The 26,662-nt window shown below is 50.7% G+C and overlaps 2 protein-coding genes across 2 annotated transcripts; both read left to right on the forward strand.

Annotated features, from left to right (window-relative positions):
• Window positions 1–554: 554 nt before the first annotated feature.
• Window positions 555–7,614, forward strand: CENPM (centromere protein M). The gene is made up of 6 exons (XM_030460230.1): window positions 555–685; window positions 1,111–1,190; window positions 3,562–3,660; window positions 4,716–4,795; window positions 5,719–5,810; window positions 6,542–7,614. Exons 1-6 carry the CDS (start codon window positions 629–631, stop codon window positions 6,665–6,667), a joined length of 534 nt encoding a protein of 177 aa, XP_030316090.1. The 5' UTR covers window positions 555–628; the 3' UTR covers window positions 6,668–7,614.
• Window positions 7,615–20,738: 13,124 nt separating this feature from the next.
• On the forward strand, window positions 20,739–26,174 carry LOC103531911 (tumor necrosis factor receptor superfamily member 13C). Its single transcript, XM_030469464.1, is given in 5 exon segments — window positions 20,739–20,827; window positions 20,829–20,890; window positions 21,525–21,713; window positions 23,341–23,468; window positions 23,470–26,174. Coding segments are annotated over 5 exon segments (663 nt in total). The 3' UTR covers window positions 23,665–26,174.
• The last annotated feature ends 488 nt before the right edge of the window (window positions 26,175–26,662 follow it).

A 26,662-nucleotide genomic window follows, 5' to 3' on the forward strand; every position in this document is an offset into this window, starting at 1 on the left:
AGTGCTGAACATTACCCACTCTACCAACCCTAACCATGCTTCCTGCAGAGTGGCTCTTCCTTCTCAAGTGTCCCCTCAGCTCTGTTATTATCACAGGCTTCATCAGGGTACTTCAGCTCACCATCCAGGTCCCTTATGAAGATATCCAACAGCCTCAGGCCCCATACCGATCCCGGGGGGACGGTGACAGTTTTGTCACTTCGAAGAGAAGCAACGGAGACACCACCACCGCCCCCCGCCGTGCGGCCCTTCAGCCCGTCCCCCTCCCACCGCACAAACCCCTTGTCCAGACCCTAGCGCGCCGGTTTCTCTAGGAAGAGGCCGATAGGAACCGTACGGAACTCCGCTGCCGGGATGGGTTTCAATGTGATAGCACCAGGGCAATCAAACACTCCCCCATTACCCGCCCCGGCCCGGGGGGGGGGAGGTCGGGCAGGGCCCCCCCGCCGGACACCCCGCGGGGCGCCTCCGGGCTCCCGCATCGCCCCCTGCCGCCCGCCGCTCCCCATACGGGGCCAGTGCGCAGGCGCCCCGCTCCTCGGACCCCGCCCCTGACGCGCTGCGCGGGGCGTGGCGGCGGTTTAAATTGCGGCGGGCTGTGCACGGTGTGGGGTTGTTTGCTGCGGGGATGGCGGTGCTGCGGCCTTTCGACAAACTCCCGGCGCTCAACTCGGCGGCCTTGCTGGTAGGTCTGGCGGCGCTGTCGTCGTCCCATCCCCTCTCTCCTCGTTTCTCCGTCTTCTGGGCTCAGCCCTCCGGTCGGCGTCTCCCGCGCCTCCCGCCAGGCCTCGCGCTAACAGCCAGGCCTCACCAGCCGTGCTGGCCCGGCCCACCCGCGGTGACAGGCCAGCTGGCTGCAATATGCAAATGAAGCTACGGAATTGCCCCGCCCCCTTGCTCTGATAGGCCTCCTGGCTGCGATATGGAAATATGCACACCGTAACGGCCCCGCCCCCTCCAGGATAGGCTCCCTCGCAGCGATATGCAAATGAACCGCAGGACAGGCGCCGCCCCCCGACGGGGAGCGGTCCCTGTGCCTGAGGGTTTCTCCCGTCCTGGCGCAGCCTCCAGGGCCGCCTCTGACCCAGCTCTTCTCTCCCGTCCGCGCAGCTGGTGGGGCTCGGACGAAGGGCTCCAGATGAAGCTGGCGGAAGCGATCCTCCGAAGAAGAAGGATTTCAAGATCAGCATGTGAGTGTTGGGGAGAGGGGGGTGCGCCCCCTCCGGGCCGCATCGTGCTCCTACAGGGGCCAAGGCCAACCTTGTCCAAGAGATGGAGCCAACGCTCCTTGCGGACGGAACCAAAGGAGCGGCTGTGATGCGAGTTCACCAAAGAGTTTCTGCTTCAGAAATGCCCCCACCGACATTGCTTATTAAAGGTCGCTTCTACACAAGCGGGGTCAGTGGGGACTGCAGGGCGTTCGCTTTAAGGAAAGAATTCGCTCTGAGTTCTGGAGTGCCACAGGTGTGGGGGGCATCTGCAGAAGGGAAACCACTTTGTCTTCAGGACAGGTAGTTTGGGCACGATTAGAAATGAGGATGAAAAGAATTTTCATCGTGTGTACTAGGTTTGATTAATAATTTGCAAGGGTGGCAGAGAAGTACAGGTATTTTTTTCCTGTTGAGAGAGGCATGCATAAGTATTAAAAAACCTGGGAAAAATTGGGGCAAGTACATTGCTTGCAACTATTTGAAAAACTAACAGGTTTTCCTGATGTCTGTTAATTCTGGTGCTCTTCGTAGCTGTTTTCTGGTTTTATGGTGCATGTGCTTTTCCTCCTCGAGCTATTGAGTTGTGTTTGGCATTTAACTTTAGCTGCATGACAAGTCCTGTCTTAAAAACTTGATTAACTAGCCTTTTATGATATAATGTCCTTGACGGCTCTCTTGCCAAGACCAAGTGGGTTTAGTCAGCTCTTCAGAAGGTGTTTGTGTTGCTTTGCTTCAATAATCCAAGACTGGCAGTAAAGCAAATCCAAGCTAATACTCTATCAGTTAAGAGTGACTGTACTGCTTTGATCATGACATCCTGTTTGTGCTAACGAGTAGTAAATTACCCATTTTTCTATGCAAATCCTGAAGCCTCTGCTGACCTATGGGTTGCCATAACCAGATAGCTACTGGTACAGCAGCTGGATAGTTAACCAAAGGCATTGAAGCTTAGAGCAAGATAAGTCCTTGCACTGGTATCAGTAGAGAAGCACAAATGACAGGATTTTTTCCCCACTGCGTTGCTTTGGGATTATGCACCTTACAAAGAAGTATGGTGTCTTGTCTGGTAAGTCCACATGCCAGATGCAGCTCACATCCTCTAGTGATCTTGATTTAAATATTGTAGCACCCAAAATTAGGGAGCTTTTTAGGGTGTTATATTGCTTTTTGGTTTTTTGGATTTCCATGGGATATGATACTTTTCTGTCATCACAACTTCTTCCTAAATTTCACCTTAATTTATAAGCTTGTGTTGCAATGTCTCAATCAAACTTACTCTGCTCATATCTTGTGTTAGTTTCAGGATGCTTTTGTTAAATCATTCCTTCCTTACTTATAGGAAGCAGAACATCTTTATTGGAGACTGGCAGACAAACTATGAACTACATATGATTAATAGAATGAATTAATGGAATGGTCTGTGCCTGCTGGGGAAAAAAAGTTCTTAAGATGAATTGCTAGAAGTAATATTCCCCAAGGAGACCAAAACTCCAGAGAGGAAGTGATTTGTGAGAGAGACTGAAATTGAGGTTTCTTTTTTGTCCAGTCTGTCCTCCCAGTGGTTGTCTAGAAATGATACTGATAATGTTCTTCCCTGAGGAAGGCTCAGGTAATGCACTGCTGAAGTCGTCTTCTTTTATAGTGAGAAGAGACATGAAAAATCCCTGCCTGTAGTTCTTTCAACAGCTGTATCAGCAGTGGCAGTATTATGTGGAAGGGTAATTAAACTACCTAGTAATCCCTGCCAGATGAAGTGATAAAAAGATGGGCAATGGTATAATAGAAGCTCCTGTTGATTTATAATTTCAGCCCTAAAGCTATACTAGTGATACATTTCTGGTTCAAGGTTTTGTGAATACAAAGCACCTTTCTGTATAACATGGAAACCTGAGAAGGTAGCCTCTCCTGTGCTGAGCTCATGAGCTCATTTTCAGAACTTTACAGGAAATAATTAAAACATTTTAATTGAAAATTTGTGGCGAAATATACCAGTATAGCATTGGTATTAACTTTGTCAGAAAAAACTCTTCTTAACAATTAAATAAAATTACTGCCATGCTAATCTGTGGAGAAAATGTTCTTGTGATTCTTATGCTCTAATAATCTTCCCATTATAAACAGCCTTGTCTATTAAGTATCATTGTGATTGTCAGCAGTTGTGAGTAGGCTTAAGACATGAGAATACTGCTTAAAGAATCACAGTGTCTCTTCTTTGCCTGTGTCTTTAGCAGTTAGCAAGCTTCTTGGTAACTTACTACACTGAACTGCAATGGCTGTGTGGTTATTATGGTCAAGTGGATACTGCTTTGCCAAGCTCTTTGTTTAAACTGGTAAATTTATTATCTTTCAGTCACCTTGCTACATCCCTTCCCTTACCTGCTGAGGGGGATCAGCTTCGGCCCAGGATAGATCTGATTGTGTTTTTGATTGACATCAAGAGCAAACACAGGTAAAAGAAGAGAAAAAAATATGAGAGGGGAAACTGTTTGTGGTGGGTTTTGTGGGGTTTTTTGTTTGTTTTTTATTGATGGCTAAAACTGTTTTTACTGATCCATATTGACTGAATAGTGGATTTCAGACCCATGACTTTCTGTGGTGGGAGAGCTTGGCAATACATAGATTTTGTGGCCTCCAGCAGTGGATTAGGATTGAACTGCTCTGTCCAATAACATGCCTGTTTTGCTCTAAGTTGCCATAGCAGAGAAGGCAGAATTCATTCCTGGATTCAGACATGGGATGATATGAACTGAGCTTTGGAAAGATGCTGTCTGTAAAATTAGATTGAAACAATGGTGATGCTGTTAAGTTCTGTAAGATGCAGATCGCTGATGTGCTGTGGCTGATGGCAGTGCTACCTAATAACCAGCCAGTTGCTGTGCCTGTGTCCCCAGTCCACTGATGCTGCTGGTCAAGTGGGGTCAGTGCTACAGATGTCTGTAGGCAAGAGAGGTCTGCGAGGGATTGATCCCTGTCCTCTCATGCTCATCTTTGTAGAAATTGTGTTTGTGTCCCCAGGCCACAAGTAAAGACTTGCTAAAGCACAAAAGTCAGCATTTTATTGCTTAACTTGTGACTGATGATCCTAGGCTCTCATTTACCAAAAATGACAGACCCAGCTGCATACTTACAGCACAGATGGTGCTGCAAGAAATGTGTGGGCTAGCTCTTCTGAAAGAGCTGAAGTAGTGCTCAAGTCTTGTTGGATGTTAATGAATTCATCTGCTTAGTGTCTGCAAATCATGGAGGACACTGTTCAAACTAAGCCTAACCTGAGTTGAGTCTTGGGTAGAAAGAATATCCTTGGATTATTAAACAACTGTGGGTATTACAGACCTCTCTGTTGCCATGCTTTAGTTATAGAGCACTACTCTGGCTGGCTCGCAGGTCAGTAGATGTTAACATCATTGGTTTTCTAATTGTGCATCTGAAAGTTATTCCCTATGTCCTTATGCTGCACTGGTTTTACCTCCCTGTCCAACTGGATTGTCTGTGCTTTTCTGACAGCTTAAAGACTGTTGAAGCTTCCCTAGCTTATGTGGATGCCAGCTTCTTCCTGGGGAAAGTGTACTTCCTTGTCACTGGGGGTATGTATGGCACTGGCCTCTTCCTCCTCTCTGAGCAGCACTACTCACTGTTGCTTTCCTTAAACTTAAGCTGAAACAAGAAAGGAAACCAGTGGCTTTGTCAAAGTTTTGCTTAAATTATACCTGAAACCCATCTACCTTTTAAAATTGTTTCTTAGATAAAATTTGGTTCTCTCATTTCCTGTGACACTGCCGAAGTCTGTTCTGTCTGCCCTTGCAGATCTCTCTTAATGATAATAATTAGCAGTGGGAAGTGTATGATACTGTGATAATAAAATGAATCAAAATGGATGTAAGTGTAGCTGTAATACCAGACAGATATCCCTGCTGTGTGCTGTCTGGCTCCATTGGGCCTTTAATCTTTCTCCCTGCCTACCCTACCCCCACCTACCCCAAAAGTGGAGAGGGTGCTTGCCTGCATACCCACCCTACTTCAGCTCTGGGGAAATACAGAGCCCAGTCTGTACAACTCTGTGTTGACACAGAGGTGTTATGTCTTTGGAATTTGGGAGGCCTAATTCTGGGGTGGAATAGTGTCTTGGCATAGTCTTGTGCTATGGCTCTTCTGATGGAGTGAAGTCCCTGGAGGTATTACTCTCTGATACCATATGAGCCAGGAGGGCTTCTGATTAATGATTAGAAGATTCTGCCCCTGCTGATAGCATACTGATCCCTTATCTAAAATGTTAATGTTCCAGCTCTCAGTAATGTGGTGATACTACTCCTGCTGTCAGTATTATGAACAACTTCTGCGCTGATTGCATTGTGAATCTTGTGTCATTCTGTTTGTAGTGCTCAGTGTTGCCTTACCTTCTGTTGTGCTTTCAAAATTAGCTTTGGTTTCTTTGGTGAATGTGGAATTTCCCCGTACTTCACTGAATGTTGATTGTGGGCCTTGTAATATAAGAAAACTTTTTCTGTAGTTGGCAGGATGAATTGCTGTAGTGTGACTATGAATGACATTGGGAAACTGGGAGAAGTCTACTGCAGTCCTGTGCTATTCTGTGAGTTGGAGGTAAGGTGCTCAGTTGGTCCCTGAAGGAATTTGTGAATTCCATTGCTCTCTAATCCTTAGGAAAATCATTACATTAACAAAATATATGTATATATGCTGCTGTCCTGTGCAAGTGTCAGAGACCAGACTTTCTATAAGAACAGTAGAGGTGAGGGGTCTGGCTCCTTGAAATGAGTCTTCTAAATTACCTGCTTCTTCCTGTGCTACTTGAAAGTCTCAGGAAACCAAGTTGAAATTAACAAAATTCTCTGATATACAGAGCCTTGGTACATTGTTCCTTGAGGCATTTTCTCTTCCCGGGAGCCCTTGAGCTGTGACTTGCCATGTGACTGTCTTGCCTACGTAATGCTTCCTGTTAGCCAGGCTGTGTGTAGCTTCACAGACTGTTTTGCCATCTGATCTGCCACTCTTTCCAATTACCTGCTCAGTCTGAAAAGCTGGAGGGAGAGTTTGGCATTCAGCAGCAGCACACTTCACTTTTCGTGTACTTGTCGTTCCACCCTCAGAGCCTGCTTCCCTGCCAGCAGGTGATATCCGTGCCTTTTGGCAACACCTTCAGGGTTGTTTCAGCTGACAATGCTGTACCTTCCCAAAGTTAGGGGGTAAATGGGCCTCAGGGATTTTCTGTAGCTAGCTGCTCTGAACCATGCTTCGTGTCTACCCCAGCTTTTTTATCATGGCTCAGCACTGCTTTTCTAATGATGAAATTAATTTCTCCATTTTGTTTCCAGTTGGACAGCATTCGAGTTTCCACTGCTCAGCGTCTTCTCAGAATATTAAAGATCTGTGCTGGTCACGTACCAGGAGTTTCTGCCTTGTCCTTTAGCTTACTGATGAAGAAGTCTGCTGAAAACTAGCTTCTCATGATAATTCAGTCACATTCATCAGGTTTTTCACTTCAGGCATTCAAGCTGCCTACAGTTGGAATCGCACTGGGAAGCTTTCTTTGCCTGACTTGTCACGACCACTCATCCAGAGCTGTTCCTATTTGTTAATCTGTCCAGAAAAAAGCTTGATTTGTGTTCAGTGGATAACGTAGAGGTGCTGAGCAGAGGGCAGTTTGAACTGGGGTTTTCTATCCATCACTACATCTGAATTCCATTTAATCATCAAGATTGAGTTTGATCCACTCTGCCAGTGGCCAGGAGCTACGGATTTTCCTGAAAGAGTATTGGAAGAACAGGCCACCGTCCCAAGCGTCATGTGTCACGGTTGAGTATCTTCATTTCAGGGTCCCCAAAGTACTAGAGAAAAGGCAGCATCGAAAAGAAGAAATGCAGCACCTCAGACTAATGTGACACCTTGCTGCCAGGTTTTGTCTCCCCACCTAGAGAAAAATGGAGAAGGAAAGCTGTCCTGCAGCTTCCAGATAGACTGGAATTGGCAGTTAATGATCCAGCTGTGTGAGCATCTGCCCACTGAAGGGCTCAGTATTTCCATGCCTGATATCTAACTGGGGAGGAAGGAATGAAAGAAAAAAAAAAAATCTGGCACTTAAGTTATTGTTCAGATCTTTAAAAGAAAAGGCTCCATCTCTCAAGTCTAGAATAACAAGCAACCCTAGTCTGTCAACCTCAGGAGGACCCTAGCAACCCAGCCTCGGGGGCTGACCAGAGATAAAGTGTGTCAGGCTGGACCACAGCAACAAACAGAAAATGTATCTCCTCTTTTGCAAGTTGGGCCTTTGTTATGTTCTAATCTCTTAACTGATACGTTTTTGTCAGTAGTAATTCATGCCTTATTCTTACTGAAAGTTGGTAATGTGTTTTGGAGTCCTAAGTTAATAAAATGTGTAATATTTGTTGTATGCTCTCTGTTGAGATGTGTGGCATGGGCTCTCAAACCTACGAACTCTTGCCCCAGTTTGCCCTGGCAGTGAGGCTGCTCCTTGCTTGCAGTTTGAACTTCCAGCTAGTTGGTGGGCTGCAGTCGCGGTTCCATCCACGTGGTGGTGGCAAAAGCTTTCCAGACACAATAGTTCCTGCACACCGAGTTGAGCCACCTTGCCGAATAAAGTGTTTCTTGAAACGCTGGGGTTTTTTGTATCCAGAATTGCATGCCCAGTAGAAATGAAGCCTTGAGGGAATGTGCTAAGCTCCCCTCTCGGTTAATGTATTTAATTCCTAATAGTCTGCCTTAATGTTCCTAGGTGCAGAGCCCTAGATATGCGTGCTGTTTTGCTTAGCTTGTTTCTGACATCTGTCTCTGAGCAGAAAAAAGCAGAAAGCAGCACTGCAGGCTTCATCAGCTGTGAGTGTTGGCAGTCCTTGCAAAGATGGCTCAGCAAGCCACAAAGCCTGTATCCTTGCTCAGAGGACACACAAATCCTATCTCCCCTTGTATTGTTGCTGGCATGGGAGGACTAGGTTGGTTGTCAGCCGGAACAAAAGGAGCTAAGGCATTCAGCTGTGTTATGGTGCCCAAAAGGGCTGGACTGTGGCTAAAACCCAAAGGAAAAAGGCATGTGCAAAATCTCATGGCTGTGTAAGAAGGATTGGAAGCTTAATGGGCATGCCCTACTTTCAGCTAGCTTTGTGATGCTTGATGGGACTAGCCAGGACTTTGCTGCCAGAGGGGCAATCATGCTGAGCACAAGTTTCTCTGTTGGTTATGCTGTCTCAGCCACCTTCTTGCTATGGGTCCCTCAAAATAAATGAGACCATGGTTTAGAATAGCTTGAGAATTGACTGGTTCCAATTTGCTCTTGATGTGCAGGTGCAGTCTGGGGGAGGGAAGGAAGGGCTGTGGGATTAAATGAGCCAATCTTTCATGTCCTCTGAAACAGCTGTAAGGTTGGGAGACTTTTTCATCTCCTAGGCCACCTTTCAGTTGTCTCTAGTAACTATTGGACATGGTAAAATCCCTTTGGCTTCAAGAGTAACTTTGCTGTGCTTTCTTGACTGGTGAAAATCAAACTCTTTGTTTCACCCAGAATGCTTTGTTGCACATGTGCTACTGTCCATTCCTACACCTTCAAACACAGGGTTTTGTTCCATTATGTTTCACATGGGGTGTTTCTTTCCTTTCAGTACTTTCAAAGAAGAAAAATGCTGTTTATACTTCCTACAGGTGGCCAAATCCAGCTGGTACAGAATAAATCTCGTTCCTTAAGAGCAGCATCTCGCTTCACCTTGGGGCAAGTATTTTTGTACTCTTAGGAAAGCCTTTACTAGAACTGGCAGGGGAAGTGGAGCATATCTAAGAGTATGACACTGTGTCTCGAGTCCATCATGTTCTACAACTGAAAGTAGTTGGGACACATCTAAAGGTACAGCTTCAACTATGTAAATACCTCTAGGAACTGTCAGATATTAGCTTAGACAGGCCATAACACTGCCCTACCAGGGAAGACAAGGCAGCTGAGGATATCTGGATGGGGTAGCCAGGGCTAATGTTTGATAAAGGTCTTGTGAAAGTAGTACTTGGATGGGGTTCAGAGGCATGGAAGTCCTGAAGCTGAATTCAGGCTAGTGACTCAGGTTCTGTTGTGTTTAAACATCGTGGAAGAGCTTGCCAAGCTGGCTGAAATTTAAACTAACAGAAATATTTTGGAGTTACTTGTTTTCTTCTCTGTTGTCTCAGTTCCCTGTCTCTGTGGAGGTTTACAAAAAGCAATCCCTCTCTGTGACAAATGTAAGTGTTGCTGGTTTGACTCAGTTTGTGGACTTGTTTTTGTTTGCCAGCTATGTCAGCAAAATGAGTGAAAAAGCAGTTTAATTAGTACAGAAGATTTTGCACAACTTGCACTGGTGTAAGCCTTGGTTGTGTATTGTTTTTGGAGTCTTTTTGGGTGAAACTGGATGAGGCTCTCACACAGTCTCTTCTGCTATGGAATTTTTACCTACAGGATTTTGCCTCCAGTCCAGTCTCTTGAAGGTGATTTTGCATCCTCAGCCTGCTGCATGCAGCAATGTTCTGTGAGAGACTTTAGCACCCATCAGCTTGGTTAGTATTATCCATTGGTATTATAACTCTTTTAGCTCTTTTTTCCAAGCTATTTTTTTTTCCCCTGGCTTTGCCTTGTTAAATCAGATCACATTTAAGCGTGATAAGGCATGATTTGCTTGGTCTATACTAACAGTAGAGACACTTCGTATACTGACACAGGGCCTATAGTAGAAGATCTTTCTGTCCTGGAACAAATACCAGAGATAAATCCAGCCTTGGGGGTTTATCTGTCTCTCCAAACCTTGAAACTGGTGGTAGGTTCAAGGCCATCTCTAATATTTGCTTTGGAGACTGGTTAAAATGGGATGTCTTTGCTTGCCAAGACCTGCATTTCAAAGGAGCTGCCTGGGTTAGGTCAGCAGTTGTGCTCACCATCTATGGTCACTCTGTAAGAGCTGCTTGGGAGCTTTCATTCTGACTGCTGTCCCCAGCAGTGGTAGACAAGAAGGGATTCCTCGTACCTGCTCTGCTGGTAAAAGCAAGGAAGATGTTTTCTCCTGTGGGGTTTTTAATCTTGATTTTGCAGGAGCACTGGGCTTTGCTCGGGCCAGATTTCATCTGTTCTGTCTCCATTCAGCTGGCCCAGATCCCCTGGCAGTCTTCTCTCCATGCTGGTGTTCTCCACTTCCCATCCTGAGCTGGTGTGCAGCGTTGCTGTGGGCTGCTGAAACAACTGCCACTTCCCATTCAGTGACCAGCTGTCCTTCACTGGTAGGGAAAAGTGATTTATATGCAAGAGAAAGCAATAGCTGGCACAGCCCAGAGCTGGGAGCCAGGAACACTGGATGTGTTTTGCTGTGTGGTTGGTTTCTTCGTGACCCTGGGCACGTGGATTAAAATTCTCCGTGCCTCACTCGCTCTGCCTCTACAGCAGGAGCTGCCTGTGCTGGATGAGTGTGGTAAGAGTGGATGGACATTGCTTCGGGTCACAAATGGGGTGGAAACATCCAGAAGAAACAATTTTTTTTTCCTAATTAGCAAAGTCTCATTTTTACCTGGTGTCCTGGGGGGGATTTGATGGGGCCTGCCTGCTGGGCACCTCCTGAGATGGGCCGTATTTTGTGCTGCTGCTTACCCGTCTGCCCCTGCTGTGGGGAGGCTGCCTGCAACTGGGCTGCGATCCTTCTCCTAAGGCACTGAGGCTTTTGTTGTGAACTGGAACAAACCCATCCGCTGAAATTCCCCACATGGCTCAATTATCCTTGAATTGGCCGGTGGGAGGAATCAAAGCCTCTGGATCTCTTCCTGAGTGTTAAATATTAATAGGGCGCAGCGATGCTGAGGCGGGATGGCGTCCCCTCGGGTCGGTCCTGCACAGGAGGGGCTGTCTTGGCTGTGAAGAACTGGTGCGTGAGAGAGACGGGTTGGGCACAGGGGACTTGGGAGTGATGTGACTCGCTCAGACTCCTCAGCGTTTGAGTGGCACGGGCTCCTAGCCCATGCTGGGCCACGCTCCCCTTGCCACGGGTTCCTGCTGGAGCTGGCACGTGCTGCCATGCGGTCATCTCTTATGTCCCTTAAGCTTGCCATGTGGTGGGGCATTCTGTGAAGAGCCAGGAGAGGCACCCGTGCTTGGTTCCCCCCACCCCAACGCCTCCTTTGCCGAGGGAAGTCAGCGGTGTGTGAAAGGGAGCCCATGTTTTACATACAGCTCAGGCTGCCTCCTCACCACCGCCGGCACAGGTGCAGCTGTGGCCTTGGTACGAGAGCCCCGGGGCTCTGTGCCTCATGGGAAGGAGCACCGAGGTGGGGTGAGGACAAAAACAAGGGAAGCCACCTCCCCTTGGGTAACCTGGCTCTGGTGCAGAGAGGCTGCTCTGTCCTTTGGATCCTGCCACCCTCTCTGCGCTACGAGCTGTGCTCCAGAGCAGATCGCAGGCAGGACTGAGGCAGGGGCACAGTGGTGAGACTTTAGAGAGACCTAAAAAGCCCAGCTAGCACTAAACAAACTCTGAAGGAGGCCTTCCCCTTTTCTCTGACATCATGGTGTATTTTTCTTTCCTGCCTTCCCACAGGAGCTCTGCAGCCCCACAGTGTGCCCATCCTGCAGTGACAAAGTGGCTGTGAGGTGCTGCAGTTGGGCTTGCCTTGTCCCATCCTGCTGGCTCTGTTGTCACAGCCTCCAGGTTGGTGAAGCACTTTGGGTGTTTGCTGAGGGTCAGAAGTCCTTGAGGCACTGTCACTGTCTGCACTGGTCAGCTCACAGCTCTCCTGAACTTCTGTGCTGGCCGCTCTCCTAGGTTTGACAGCAGTGTTGGCATTGCCCCAGTGTGAATGTGCTTTTTTTTTTCCCCCCCTTCACTGCTCTATTTCCTTTTCTTGCTTTTCCAGAGATGACAGATGTGAAGCCCGGGCTGCTTTTGACTCAGCTCAGTACGTAACAACCTGTGGCCCGTGCTGCAGTGGAGCACCTCTCTTCAAAGCAATGTGCAAGCATCAACTAATTAATCCTCATTCCCCTGTGGCACTGAGGGGTGACTCAGTGCCTCATGCTGTTACACTGAGCAGCAGAGGATCAAAAGCATTGGAGCTGGGAAGCCGTGGATAGCACCGTGTAGCAGTGCCTGCACATTGCACACCTGTAAAGGCTCAGTTTTGCACACTTGTCTCCACAGCTCCTTTTTAGCCCTGCTGAAAGCTCTGCTGACTTAGAGATGGGCTGGAGCTGCCTTTCCCTTGCTCTGCAGGGAATGTTTTAGCTACCTGGTGTTCCCTTTACAATCTTTTCCATCCTGTTGCTCCTTCCTTATAACCTGACTCAGCCATCCTGATCAATTTTCTCCCCTGTTCTCACCTTCAAGCCTCCTGGACATTCCTCTATGTGTCTCTGGGTGACAGGCAGGGGGAGGAAGGCTTAGGCACTGTGGAAATAGAGTTGCAGCTGTGGTGCACATACAGGCTTCGTGATCCCTGAGAGCTGCACAGCCTGATGTCGGCCCTGAAGAAGTACCCCGACACCTGCCCTTGTGCCTCCCTGGCAACCATCATGCTGCCGCATGAGCTGCTCCTGAGGAGAGGAAGGGAAGGTGCTTGTGCTCAGATGTTGCATAATACTGACCTAGTTTGAACACAAGTTTGTGGGCTGGGAAGTGTTTGCCTGGCCCATGAGGAAGAGAAAATCCCTCTAGGGTGAGGGCTGCTCCACCGCATTATCTGCTCTGAGTTATGAAGGAGATGAAACATGAAGCATGTGCTTTCTCCAGAACCTTGCTCTTCCCTCTTGCCCAGGTTGCATGTGAAGCATCACTTGTGCGAGTCCCCTCTGCCTGTGCATGAGCTGTGGTGTGGGTGAGCTCAGCCACTGCATGGGACTAATATGTAGTGATGGTGTCCTATAAATTATATAGTCAGAATGTTCGCCATCTGCTCTGCACTGAAAGCTAAGTGTGATTGAGACCTTCCCCCCCACCCTCTTCCTAAAGCTTGACTCTCTTGCCAAGCTTGAAACGTGTGCAGATCTCCTGTAAGTGGTTCTGATTGAATCAGGTAAAAACAGAATTTTTTAAGCAGGCTGCAATGTTCCCTCTGCCCGAAGTGGGAGCTGAAGCATAGGCCAGCATCCTATTACCATGAGACTATGAGTAAAAAGCAAGACTGATTTAATGCTAATTAGCTTCTAAAGGGAGTGAATCTTGATTGCAGTGGTCGTATCAAAGAATCAAAATAGTAATGCAAAAGCAAAGAAAACCCCAGAGTGATTCATATTAAGAAGGCGAAATAAGGCAGTTGTGGGGGAAGAAGAAGTTTGAGGGGGACTGAATTGCTCTGCTGCCCAAAAGCAGAGAGGATTTGAATCAGATTATCCTCATTAGATGTCTCTTTAAAGCATCATCAAGCCAAATGAATGGTCCGGGGGAAAGCTTGCAGGCATGGTGCCTGTGATTATCACCAGGGATTTACAGTCCTAGTTATCTAGCTTAAAGACAAGATTATTAGGGGGTATAAAGCTGTATCTGCCCTTAGCTTCTAATGTGTGTTTTTAGGTGGGCTGATGGGAGATGCAACGTTCCCACATGTTCCCTTGAAAGCCTGCCTGCATCCTCTGGTGGTCCAGCCCTCCATGGCACTGTGGGTCCAATGTGAATGGGGAAGACAAGTGTGAGCAAGGGAGCTGTGCTGGCCTTGCCCTTGGGGTGGGTGGGCAGCCTTCCAGTGGGCTGTGGCAGAGAGCAGGACCTCCCCTACGAGTACTCCCTCACTGTGATGGGAAATGGGGAAAGGTATCTTGGAGGGAGGTCATGTCATTCCTCCCCTTAGCATCTCCCTTCCTGTGGCAGCCCATGCTGGTGAAACTCATCCTTCTTCCAGCCAGAGCCTTCAAGGCCCCAAAAGCTCAAGCTGGTGGAGCTATTATAGGGGAACCTCTGTGAGCTCTGGGGAAAACCCTCCTTTTGAAAAGGAATTGATAGACTTTACCTACAGGTCCCTTGGAGGCTGAGGTGGGTGAGCAGAGCACAGGACTGCTGGCAGTCCCTCTCCACTTCCCTAGCTCTGCATCCCCAGCAGCCCTCACTCTTTCCCTCCAATGCATACTTCAATGGGCAGGATGGTGAGACATTGCACCCATATGCTGGCCAGGAGAGGTGGGCCACAGGCCAAATCCTCCTATCAGCACTCTCCTATAGCCCGTCCTACTGCAGCCATTGAAATTCATAATACTATTCTGCATTTAATCCACCCTTTTTACACCAGGCAGGCACCAAAACATCTGAGAGAACAATACGGAGGTACCGGCATGTGTGACGATGCCACCGTGGACTAATGAACCCCTGTCAGCTGTGGGGTGTTTTGTCAGGGAGGGGAGGCTGTCAGCCTGAGCCCCGCAGCTGACAGTGCAGTGGTGATGAGCTCGTTGCTGGAGGCAGCCGGCCGGCTTCGGCTCAGTGAAACGCATTTCCTCGCTTCTCATCCCGGATCGGGGCTGCACTCATGTCCAAACACGTGCCGCTTGTCCCTCCTGCAGCACTGCAGTCCCTCTCAACGCTGCGGGGTTGAAACCAGCTTGAGTTTGGCATCTGATGGGCCAAGCAGCCTACAGTCAAAATCCCTCGGCTCAGCCGCTTATGCAGTGGTGACACAAGTTGGAGTTCCCCAGTGGTGGGGGTGAGGGAAGATGGTCTTGCACCTACTGCCACTGCCTGGGTCTGGGGTGGTGAGACCCTGCAGGTCAGCCACAAAAAACAGCTCAGGATCCCACAAGTGTCAGCTCAGGGACCTCTTTCTGGAGCAGTGATTAGTACTGGAAATCACATAGGATCTTATACCCTTACTCCTGCCTAGATTGCTGTGATCTGCAGGTGCCAGAGAAGTTGTTTGTTTGTTTTTTTTAATGTGTTCTGTTCCTCCTTTGATCTGGCCTTTATGTCATGCAGGCATGCTGATATGTTTTAGCATGCCTGTAAGGATGGCTTCCGTGGCCAGTGCTGAGGAATGCAGCTGTGGAGCAGCAGTGCTGGGGCTGGGCTGCCGTCATGTGGGGTGTTATTTGTGTACAGGGAGGAAAGGGCAGCTGGATGGCAGGCAGCTGAGTAAACTGCAACAAATGGGGACAATGAGGACAAGTGTTGTTTCTTCTCTGTTGGATTTGCTTGCAAGAACCTTTCTGTTTTCTCAGGCTGCCTCCTTGTTCAAATGTATTCACCAAACCATCCCCATGTGTGTGCTGGAGCTGTGAGCAGTTCACCATAACAAAGCGCTGTGCGAAATGGAACTGGGACTGCCTAGTTTAGATTTGACCTCCAGGCTGACCCACTGGTTTTCTGTCCCATTCTTCCGGAGTAAACTGTGAAGCGTGGGGACTCGAAAGGGACAGAGCCTCTGACCTTCAGCGAGTTCTGTTTTTGTCTCTGGTGCTGTCTGATGGAGACCTCCATGCTCTGAGAGTGCAGCAAGTGCAGGGAGGTTTCTGCCCTGATATACACATGCCTGAACTGGGGAAATCCACCTGCTTGGAGGTTTGTAATGGGGCTTTGCATTGCTTTCAGCCATTTGTTTCTGTTTCAGTGCTGGAGATCTTGCCTGGCCCTGACAGAGCACGTGAATGCTTCCTAACCAGTTGTAGGTACTTGGTTGTGGGTACTTGGCCTCCCTCCCCACCCACCCGAGGGGGTCACTGCGTGCTCCCACCCATCCTTCGTGTGGGAGGCAGAGTGAGCAGGGGGATTTGGTTGTGAAGATGTCCAGGCAGAAGATCCAGGCTCAGCTAACAGTGTGTCACTCACAACAAGGAGGGGATGTGAGAACCTGAGTAGCATCTGGGGCCCCAAACTCGGAGTCCCACTGCACCCAGAGGAGCAGCCAGCAAGCTGTCTGGAAACACCTCTTGCTTCCCCTCACTGTCTGCACCTGGCAGGAGAGTTCAAGGGCTCAGCTGAGTCAAGGACAAGATCAGGGATGAGGGGGCTCACTGCTGACCCACTGCCCTCTCTCTGCAACCCTGCAAGGGTCTTCAAAGGGTACCCACTGCAGAGGCCTAATTTAGGTGCTCAGCATCAGTGCTGGAGGGGTCCAAGTCCCCTGGCAGGGGGACCTGAGGACACCTGCTCATTTTTTCTGAACCTCATGGACAAGCACAACTCCAGCAGCTTTTATAAAAGAAAAGGAGGAGACAAACAATTCTAAGTAGAGCCAGTGCACCGGGGCACTGCCCCATGCCAAACTCCCTGTGCAGGTGATTGAGCAGTTCTGCAAAAATCTCTGGTAAGAAGCAGAGCACCTATGGGGGGGTCTGGGTTCAGGGTGTTGGTTAATCTCTTGAACCCTTCATTTTCCCACCTAATTCCTAAAAATCTTCACAGATTTAGTCCCTAAGCCCAGCTAGCTTTGAGAAGGCAGAGCAAAGGGAGGCCCTGTTGGGGCATCCCACTGAATCCCAAGGAGGAGGTTTGTGCTGGAGCCCTGAAAAACTGGCTCCCAACAGCCATGGTGGGACCCTGCAGGATGGAATACTTCCCACCAGCTGGCACAGGGGTGCTGGGAAGCAGCGCAGGGGTGAGATGCAGAACATGCTTTGGGGGTCGGCTCCAACCCGAAGCCTTCCAGCAGAACCACCTGAATGTGGAATGATGGAAGTCAGGCTGTGTCAAGGCCTTCCCAGAGCACTGGGTGCATCCTGTCAGAAGTTTGCTCCAAGGTAGCTGTGTCTGCTTGACAAACACCTTGCGGCTTCTCTGGTGGACAAGCCCTGGGGTTTCCGGTGTGCACGAGCACAACGTGAACTTTCAGTGGGTATTTTCTGCTACAGGCGGTTCTGCAAGCGCGTGTGTGAGTCATCTCACCCGCCCCTGACACCAGAGGAACCCACTCACACAAGTCTGATCACTCGGGTGTTCACCAGCATGCTCAGGACACTGCCAGCCCTCCCCATGCCCAGGATTGCCAGCGCTGAACTGGGATCTCTCTGTGGGGATCCCAGCAGAAGACCTCAGCTGAAGCCGGCCCTCTCAGTGCGTGGCTGTAGCAAACAGCACTGGAAATTGAGCTCTCTGACTCCAGGATTAAGACATAATTTTTTAAATAGCTCGTTTGATATCTTTGCTACTTTATTTGTTTAATAAAAGTACTTAGTTAACCGGAGTCCCAGGCTTCTGGGGCTTTAGTTTCTCTGCAGAGGAGATAAGAAAAGCACATTTCCTTATCCAGTGAGTCATTTTTTCTGCTCTTTAATTATGCATTTGTGCTATTATCAAGTGTATTCAGCTCTGATATGCAAACAGTTCAAACTACTCACCAGGCTTTAACTTTCACTGCTGTAAATCCGATCAACAGCCATTAGGAAGGGCTGGGGAGGCAAAGACGGGGGTGATGAAGAGGAGGATGGCTGATGCCCAGAGCCAGCCGAGTAGCCTGGGCCATGTTGGTGAGCAGGGAAACGTGCGAATGCCGCTGGGGAAGTCAGTGGTGATTTTCTCCATGAGTAAGCATTATCATGTATGATTTCAAACATCGTTTTCTTGGTTCAGGAGGAAGCAGATGGGCTGGAAAGGGAGTGTGAAGGGCTGTACTGGGGGACAAAGAGGACTTACAAAGTGGGAGGGAATAGGCTAAGGTCAATTATGGTGGTGAGGCTGCGACATCCTTACACGTATCAGGACTTGGTAGTGCTGTATTCACAGGAGGACATCACAGCTGCTGTCCCCAGGATCCCTGACGTGCATTTGCAGATTCAGATTTTCACTTCAGGTACTAAGATGGAAGATATCAGCTCCTGAGCTCTGGTGTAAACCTCCTCTCTGTGTCAAAAGCAACATGTAGGGACCCAGGTTTGGGGTTTCCCTGCTGTGTATATTTGACTGGAGGGGCCAGAGAGTTAATATGTAAGCATGTTACAGCAGATCCCAGAGCTGTTTCCCCTCCTCTGAATTCAGCTGAAGAGGAAGGGGAGAGCAGAGGGCCAGGGCCAGGGTGACACTGCTGCAGTAGGACCCATGAGAATAGGGGCTGGGGGTCACCAGAGATGGCTGATGGGGGTGGAGCACAGTGGAGGGTGGATTCAGGAGGGAGGCCAAGAGCAGGATAATAGAGGAAAAGGAGAAAAGAGGAAAAGGAGTCTCCTTTGGGAAAGGGAGACCAGCAGGTGGAAACACCCCAGGGAAAGAAAACCAGCAAAGTCTTTGGAGCAGGGAGCTTTTTCAGGTGCAGGTGTCCTGACAGAGCACTGGCTGTTTTGTGGGGATATTTTGCATCCCTGCACGGTTCCAGCCCCACCAAACCACAAAGGAAGATGTTTATTGCTCTGTACTCCCTACCGTTACACTTCTGCAAGCTGCCTGCCAGGGACAGAAGGTGCTCCAGGTGCTCTCTGCTCCTGGGGGCTCACTGTTGTGGAGCTTAGATGTGGCCTGGGCTTTTCTCCTGACCCCTCAGCCCTCCCTGCTGTGGCTTCCTGACCCCCAGATGGTTCCAGTGCATTCCACCACTGGACACCCCCCTCTCCTCCTTTCATGCTTGCACCACAGCTCCCCTCCTCACCCAGGGCACAGGGGAGGCGAGTGAGGTGGAATACAGAGAGATGTCCTCCCTGACAGGTGAGCACAGGGTGTAGTGCAGGCATCAAGGTGAAGGGTGCTGAGCTGGCGTGCCAACTTGTGGCTTCAGTGCTTAGGGCTGTGCTGAGAGAGGGAAGTGCTCAGCGTGCCCAGCTCACCTCAGGAGTTTTACTTTGAGTTGGATGGAGGGGGAGACTGAGTCACAGGCACAGGAATGATGTTGGGCACTTGCAGGTCCTCAGGGGACACTGCAGCCCCCCCAGCTTTGGCACAGCCATCCCAGACAGCCCAGCCCGACCAGCAGGGTGTTCCTTGGCACATGTGTGAGGGGCTCCAGCTGGAAAGGGAAGTGAAATTGTGGCAGGCGTGGAACCAGCGGGCAGTGACAGTTTTGGTTGAGGACTTTCACTTGCCTGAAGCCCATGGTGCTGCAGGGAGGCTGAAGCAGTGCTGGGACCTCTTTGGTGCTGTCCTGAAGCCCCCACTCTGGGGTTGTTGCTGGCAGGGGAAGGAGACATGGCCAGGGTACGGGAGAACCCCCACCATATAGGGCAGCTCCTGCCCTGGAGGCATGGGGTGTGAAGAGCCATGTGTGGGCTGTGAACCAGTGTGGGAGATGGGACCTCATTGTGCCTGGAGCTTCAGGGGATGGGGTGCAGAGGATCCAGCTGGGTTCAGCTTGTCCAAAAGCCATTGGAGAGGGGCAGGAACATCCAGGGACTAAGTCGTGTGGCCTGTTTCAGAGAAGCTCAGTTGCCCAGCAGAAACTTGTACTCTTCACCTTGAGACAGAACATCCTTTGGCTTTCTCCTCTCAGTCTTGGTCCAGAACAGCAAGTGGCAGAGACCTCCCTAGAAAAACCCCAAGAGGCAGTAGCTGCTGCAAGGATGGTTCTCACACAGTAAAGCCCCATTAGGGTTTTCCTGACCAGAGTGTGTGTTCCTGCACAGCTCCTTCAGCTGAGAGCAAGACAGCAACTCGGGGCTTGTCCCTTTCTTTTCTACAGGGTGAGAAAAAGAGGCTATGACTTTTTGTTGTTGTTATTATAAGACAGAAAAAGAAGCCACCGCTACAGTACCGAAGTCCATCATTTATCCACTTCAGATCTCAAGCACCAGGCTTTGACGTCTGGGTACCTGTGGGCAGAGTGTTTCTCCTGCTCCTGAACAGAAATACTAAAGACCATGAAGGGCTTGTTTTGTCTCTTCAAGTGTATGAAGACCAGACTTGCTTTGTGTGACCTGTCTTGCCCTGGGCAGTTACTGAGCAGATACAAAACTGAACTATGGAGAGTGAGATGTGGTGCAAGGGACTGGGAGGGGTCCTTGCCACAGCCCCAGTCGGATGCAGAGGATGGAGAGAGCTAAGTGATGGAAAGTGTCATCATTAGTAGGGATGGAAAAGAGATTACCAGCAGCCTGCCTGTGCAGCAGTCCACTATCAGACCATGTCCTAGGGGCAGTGGAGCTTTTAAAAGGGAAATTTTTGTGTGTCTTCACTCTTTTCTCCCCCACTCCTTTTCTACATTTTCCATCCAAGCGAGATCCATTGGTGCTGGGATGTGGTCTCATAAGAATCCAGGCACAGAAAGCCTCCTGTAGGCATTAAAGGATGTCAAGAGGGCTTTTTGCCAGCTGCAAGGGCAGATTTTGGATGGGGGACATGCCTGGACTGGGGTATGCTACAGGTGGTGCTGGGGAGGGGTGACTGGCAAGAGAGTGACACTGTTAGGCTTGGGGTGCTGCGTTTCTGGAGCACACCAGGTCTGCAGAGATTTCGAAGCATATTTTGGAGGAGGGGTAGTTGAGAGAGCATCTCATGAGCCGCCAGGGGTAGGGCTTGGGAGCTCGTTCTTCTCCTCCTCCTCCTCGGTAAGATCCGCCCTACGGCAAGGCACAGAGACTGCGAGCCCCAAGGGAGACGACGCAGCTTGACAGACATCTCCCTCTCCCACCCCCGCAGCGGTTTCACAGGCGGCCCCTCCCGCCGTGACATGCAGGAGCTGGGCTCTCCCTCCCACTCCGCTATGTCCTCGTCAGGAAAAGCTGCTGCTCCTTCCTCCTGCCTCTACCCCAGTGCTTTGACCCCTGACCAGGTCCTGCGTCAAGTGCTCCGACTTGTTCAAGAACAACACAGTAAGAGGGAGAAGGAGGCCGGGACTGAGCACCCTGGGCCTGAGTGGTGGCAAGGCAAGGGGGTGGGAGTACCCAGGGGGTGGGCAGGTGGAGGGGACCTTCTCCTGTGGATGATGATGAAAGTGGTGATAGAACATGGAGCACTGCCTTCATCTGGAAGAGGAGACAGGAGGAGGGCAGCCCGTTCCAGGGAGGGGAATACGGTGCGAGGAGAAGAGGGATGTAATGTGACATCTTCAAGAATTCACTTTACTGACAGATAGCCTGTTTCTGAGTGGTGGTTGCCAAGTTTGCCCTCACTTCCAAGCACTAAGTATATATGTACCATGTATCGCAGAATAATCATAGAATCATTGTAGAATCATAGATCAGAAGGGGGGACACAGCCTGCCTCTGGGGTAACCATGGGAAGAGTTGGATACCCTCATCTCCCACAGCTGAGAATGGCAGTGGGTGGGAAGAGTGTCTCACCAGACAGGCTGATGGTTCATTGTGGTGGGTGGGTAGCAGTGCAGAGCTGCTTTTCTTCCCACCACCACAGCCATAAGGTTGGCCAGCCAGATGGGTAATGCTGCTAGTCTTCTTCTCTCATCCCAGCTCTCCCCTTCCTGACACTACTGACATTTCACCCTACAGCAAAACCCCCAACACGGTGCCCACCTCTGTCCTGACACCCACCCTCCCCTCAGTGGGACTGCCCAGCACGCTCCTGATCTTTGGAATCCCAGTGGTGTTGGGCTTCATCCTGGCTATGGCTGCCCTCTGGGGCTTCCTGGCTTGCAAGGTGGGCAAGCAGAGGAGGAAGAGGAAAGCGGCAGATGAAGAGGCCAAAGGTAGGGGACCTCTTGCTCTCCCTGTCACAGCATCCCAAGGCAGGTGGGATCACTTGCTACCAGCTCCCCCAAGTCCTGTCCTTGTTGAGATCAGCTTCTCCACCTCAACATGGGCTCTACGGGTACCCCGGGGCATTTTGGGGCAGCTGATTCACACCCCGAGTGACAGTGTCCTGTGTTCCCTGGGAATCCACGCCTGTACCTGGCTCTCAGTGAAACTCCACTGATCCACCCCTCCTTTTCCAGGTGTCCTCGTTGCCTTTGCTTGTTTAAAGCACCCATGGGCACTGTCCCCTCTCCACTGGGACACATACAGAGCACTGGAAAGTTGCCTGTCCTTCTTCCCTGGTAAGCCATAGGCCGTAGGGCCATGAATGGAGCAGGTGCTGTAGGTATATGGTGGACAGAGGGGGATGGCTCCAGAGGGAGCCTCTCCCAGTAGAGCTGCAAATGGCAATTCCCATCTTGACCCCTGACCGTGGCATTGCCATTTGGGATATCCAGCACCCTCCAATGTGTGCTCCAAAGATGCTAGTGTGTCAGGTCCAGCCCTCTTTGCAGGATGCTGGAGGACCACATGGGTCATTCTCAAAAGCATCAAAAATAGGGCTGGAGGGCGAGGGGATGGGGCTGAGACCTTTCTGGAAGGTATTTCCTGGGAGGGTAAGGTCATCGTGCCCTGTGATGGCCCAGCTTTTTAGCACATCAGCCAGGACTGGGTGGCTGTTCCTCCCCTGGGGAACCCCCTTCTCTGGCACGGACTCTACCCCGGCCACTCTAACTCCAGAAATGGTCCTGCATGGGTTTCCACCCTTCCCCCATCCCCTGGCAGGGGGTATGGTTCTCTGGGGGACACCCCTCAAGGAGATACCCTGGGGGGGATGCTGGCCCCGACAGCCACCATGAGCCATGTACCCTTGGGGGCAGAGGGGCTGAGGGAAGCTTGTCCCTATTGCCCTGGCTTGCCTACACACTGGTTGGCAATGCTGGCTGGGTTGAATCAGACCAGGCGGACATTTACTGGGGCTTTTCCACTAAAATGGGTGGTGGCTGTGGACAGCCTGTGACACACACGCCTGGGGAACATTACCAAGGATGAAAGGTGTGGGGAGAACTCCAGCCACAAGAATAGGTCCTGGCTTGCGATGGAGTGTGGTCAGAGGCACCCCTCAGCTACTCCCCTTGCCACATGGCCCCTGCTCACCTGTCCCCTGGGCTGCCCCCTGCCAAGCCCAGCCGCTGCAGCACGGGATGCCTGGAGAGTTGCAGGAGGCTCAGGGGCTGTTGGCGTGCGCCTGCGTTCGATGAGTGTAAACAAGTCTATTTTTAAGCAGGATGCAGTCGGGGAGGGTGAGACACCAAGGGCCGGCTGTTCTGCTGCCAGCAGGGTTTAGCAAGAGGGTTTGAAGTGCAAATGTGAGTATCTGCTCTAAAAAGTTTTTTAGGGCTTGGGGGAAGCCCATCAACAGTGAGCAGGAGGGGAGGTGTGGTAGTGACCTTGCCAGACTCCTCTTGCTTTAAGTCCCCTCTTCCCCTCTCTGTGTCTCCATAGTCAGGACCCTCCCCTGGCACCGAACTGGTTCTTAATTTGTGAGACCCATAACACCCTCTTCTTGCCCTCTCCCAGAAAACATGGATGCAGCTGGCCCCCTGCCCAGTCCAGGCTGCCAGGATCCTGCTGCACTGGAGGGAGATGATGCCCTGGTCTCAGCCCTGTGCCTGAATCTCAATGGAGGTGAGAAGATGCCAGGGCCACCCAGGAAAAGCTGGAGCAAAGCAGAGGCCATGCTGCCAGGGTGATGCTGATGGTGACATCGTTCTGCTAACTACCATGTATCCTCAGCATGAGGAATGCAACCACGGTTTCCCACTGCCTGCCACTGAGCTAGGGGCCACGGCCCTGGTCACCACCAAAACCACCCAGAACTGTGCCATCGAGGAGAGAGCCTGAGGATGAGGGGAATGGGGCAGGAGGACTCCAGCTGCTCCCTGTGAATGCCAGAGCCCATCCCTGGGATGGGTGTAGCCTTGCATGGACATGAACTAGCTGAGGACTGGGTTCTGCCTCAAGCAAGATCAGCTTTCTAGGATGACTGCCCTTTTCCACTTTCCCGTTTGCACCAAGTCCCAAGATAGCCTGTAAGCACTGGAGGAAGCCAAAGTGGATCAAGCCGAGTTATGCTGAGCTGCCGACAGCAGCTGTGGCTGTGCTGTCAAGAGGAGGCAGAGGAGATGCAGCCACTGAAGATGGAGCATGGTGAGGGCTACTGTGCTGTTTGCAAAGCTGTCATCAGGCCAGGCTGGGTTTGCTGCTGGATGGGCGATTCCTGGGGATATGGGTCTGGAACAGCAGAAGGAGGAGGGGCAAAGGAAGATGGAGAAGGAAGCAGGGGGGGACATTAGATCAAGTCCCACACGACTGCTATTAGCTTGGTTTTTGCTACTGACCTCAATAAAAGGAGGCTTGGGGCCATAAGGACCAAGGTGCATCCAGCATCTGTGCCACGCACAGTCCTGCCCCCCATCTTCTGCACTCCATAATATCCAGGTCTTTCCTCCCTCTGGGCACTCTCACAGAGTGGCAGGCATCCACTGGCACTCCTGAGAACCCCCTAGCAGCCAGGTACCCCGGGGATGGGAAATGAGTCTGTCTTCCCAAGTAGGGTGAGAGGAGGGGAAAAGAATCTGTCTGTTCTGACCTACAATCGCTGAAGTCAGGGAGGTCCGGGGGCAGGCAATGGAGACTGCTGGTCTAGAGGAGCTTCCACGAGCTTGTTATTACAGCCCCAGACAACCATCACTTCTGCTTACAGTGGCTGCAGAAATACTGCTTGTCACTTGGGATGACAGGGCTCCCGGTGATGGATGTTTCCATGCCACACAGAACCATGCAGGGAGTATGTGAGCGTAGGAGGGATGACTTAATTTATGTGAGTGTCTTCAAGGCTTTGCCTGTGTGCCAGAGCTGGCCGGCAGTGCCAGTCCAAGGCATCTCACCGTAGATGGTCTTGTTCACCTGCCTGCATGTGGGTTTACAGTGCAGAAAGGCTCTGCTTCAGAAACCATCTCGTTAGTGAAGGATTGCTGTTCCCAAACAATTACAGCCACCCATCCCCCTGACTGAAGAGAGCCTGGCCAATGGCTTGGATGAGAAACCTTGCTGGTGCCAGAGGGGGTGGTTAGGCAATTAGAAATGCCCAGGGTGGGTGCTATTCGCATGAAACCCCATCTTGGTGACAGCCTGGGTGAGCCCTTCCTTTAGCATGGTGGCCTCTTCGCCACCTTATCAGGAGGCTTCAAGGACTGAGCAGCAGTGGCCAAGCAAGGTGTGGGAGCACTGCTGCCAAGTGCCAGTAGGCTACTGAGAACCATAACTTGTGGTGGAGTCACTTGCTGGTCCTTCTGATGACAGGGAGGTTGTCACTTCTCCAAGCCTGAGAGCTCTTTCTGGAGCTACAGGACCAGAACTATTGTTGAAGGGTATCCCTCCCTTTTCTTCCCTGCTATGGTCTGGAGCCAGACTTTTGGCACCCGTCCCATAAGGGGAACCACATGTGCTGCCATAGGTGCCAAGGCCCAAATTCTTCACCACAAAGCCTCTCCCAGGCCTAAACACACTGGCAGAGGTGAAGTGCATGACCCACAGTGGGATGGGTCTCTGTCTTTGCCTCAGGACTGAGGGTGATGGAGGGACTAGTCCACATGCCCAGTAACTGTTGCCTGAAGCTCCAGATATCTGTGACTCACTGGAAGCACTGGGATTCCAGTTATCCACAGCCTCATTGCAAAAGGGGCTTCCATGAGGCACAAATCAGGAATCTCCTCATCCCCGTGCTCTGCACCTGGCCCTGTGAAGTGACCTTGAACAACCTGTGTGCATCTGAGGTGGGGAAATGAGCTGAAGCCAGGGCAATTTGGCACTGGAAGGACTGCTCATGGGAGGCAGAGCAACTTGCTTCTTGGGACATGGTGTGAGACAGAAAGGAAACAACTGTCGAGATCATTCCCTCCCAGTGGTCACCACAGCTCAGCTCTGTGGATACACTGACCTGTGTCAGTGGCAAATTGACAACTCCTGAATGAATCATGTTGAAAAAAACCCTTTTTCTGCTCAGGTAAAGGCTTTTGCTCTCATTTCTGCTAGAGCTTCAATCAGGCATCTCCTTCAGGCAATACTGCTGGCACCCACAGTTTGCAGAAGCGGCATTTCAATCCACATTGGATTCCTCAGCCAGCCACTGCCCCTCAGATCCCCTCTCTCTTATGGTGTGCAGGGTGTCTTCTCTGCATCCTGCCTGCCCGACTGCCAGCATGGTGGGGTAGTGCCCCCCTCCTGCCTGTCCTGGGAGGGGCTTGCAACCCCCTCTCTGTGCATTTCTCCATCCTGGTGTAAAAGACAGAGGGTTGTCTGTCTTGTCAGCATGGAGACAAAAATATCATTGTAAAACAAAAGAATAAATTGAACCTGCTGCCAATACAAGCTCAGGGGTCTGTATGAGGTCCCCATTCCCTTGGTTTCAGGGGTCTCTGCCATGGTGGTCCCAGGGATACAGCGCAGCTTTGAGCTGGAGAGGTTCCCTCTGCATTGGTTTCACCAGCACATTCCCTGCACACAGCCTTCTGCTTGGCTGAGGAACACCCAAACCTGGCTAATTCCATCCCCCTCCATGGAACTGTCAAGAGCTGGCTGAGGGGATGGGGAGCAGGACGAGGTTTTGGTTTCTTTTTGTGTGTGTCTGTGTGTGTGGGGGGGGTGCTGCCCACCTTTGACTTCCCACATCAGTTTCTCACTTCCCCCTGCGAGGCAGGAGCTGTGCTTCCTTCCCAGCCCAGAGCCCGCCCTGCTGCCCACACAACTGCCTAGAAAGGCTGGTGAGGCTGGGATTCAGGGGGGCTGCAGGGGTATGGGGTTTTGGAGAGAGCCGGGGGAAAGTCTGAGGAAATCCTGG

Source organism: Calypte anna, chromosome 1, assembly GCF_003957555.1.
Source record: "Calypte anna isolate BGI_N300 chromosome 1, bCalAnn1_v1.p, whole genome shotgun sequence".
NCBI lineage: Eukaryota > Metazoa > Chordata > Aves > Apodiformes > Trochilidae > Calypte > Calypte anna.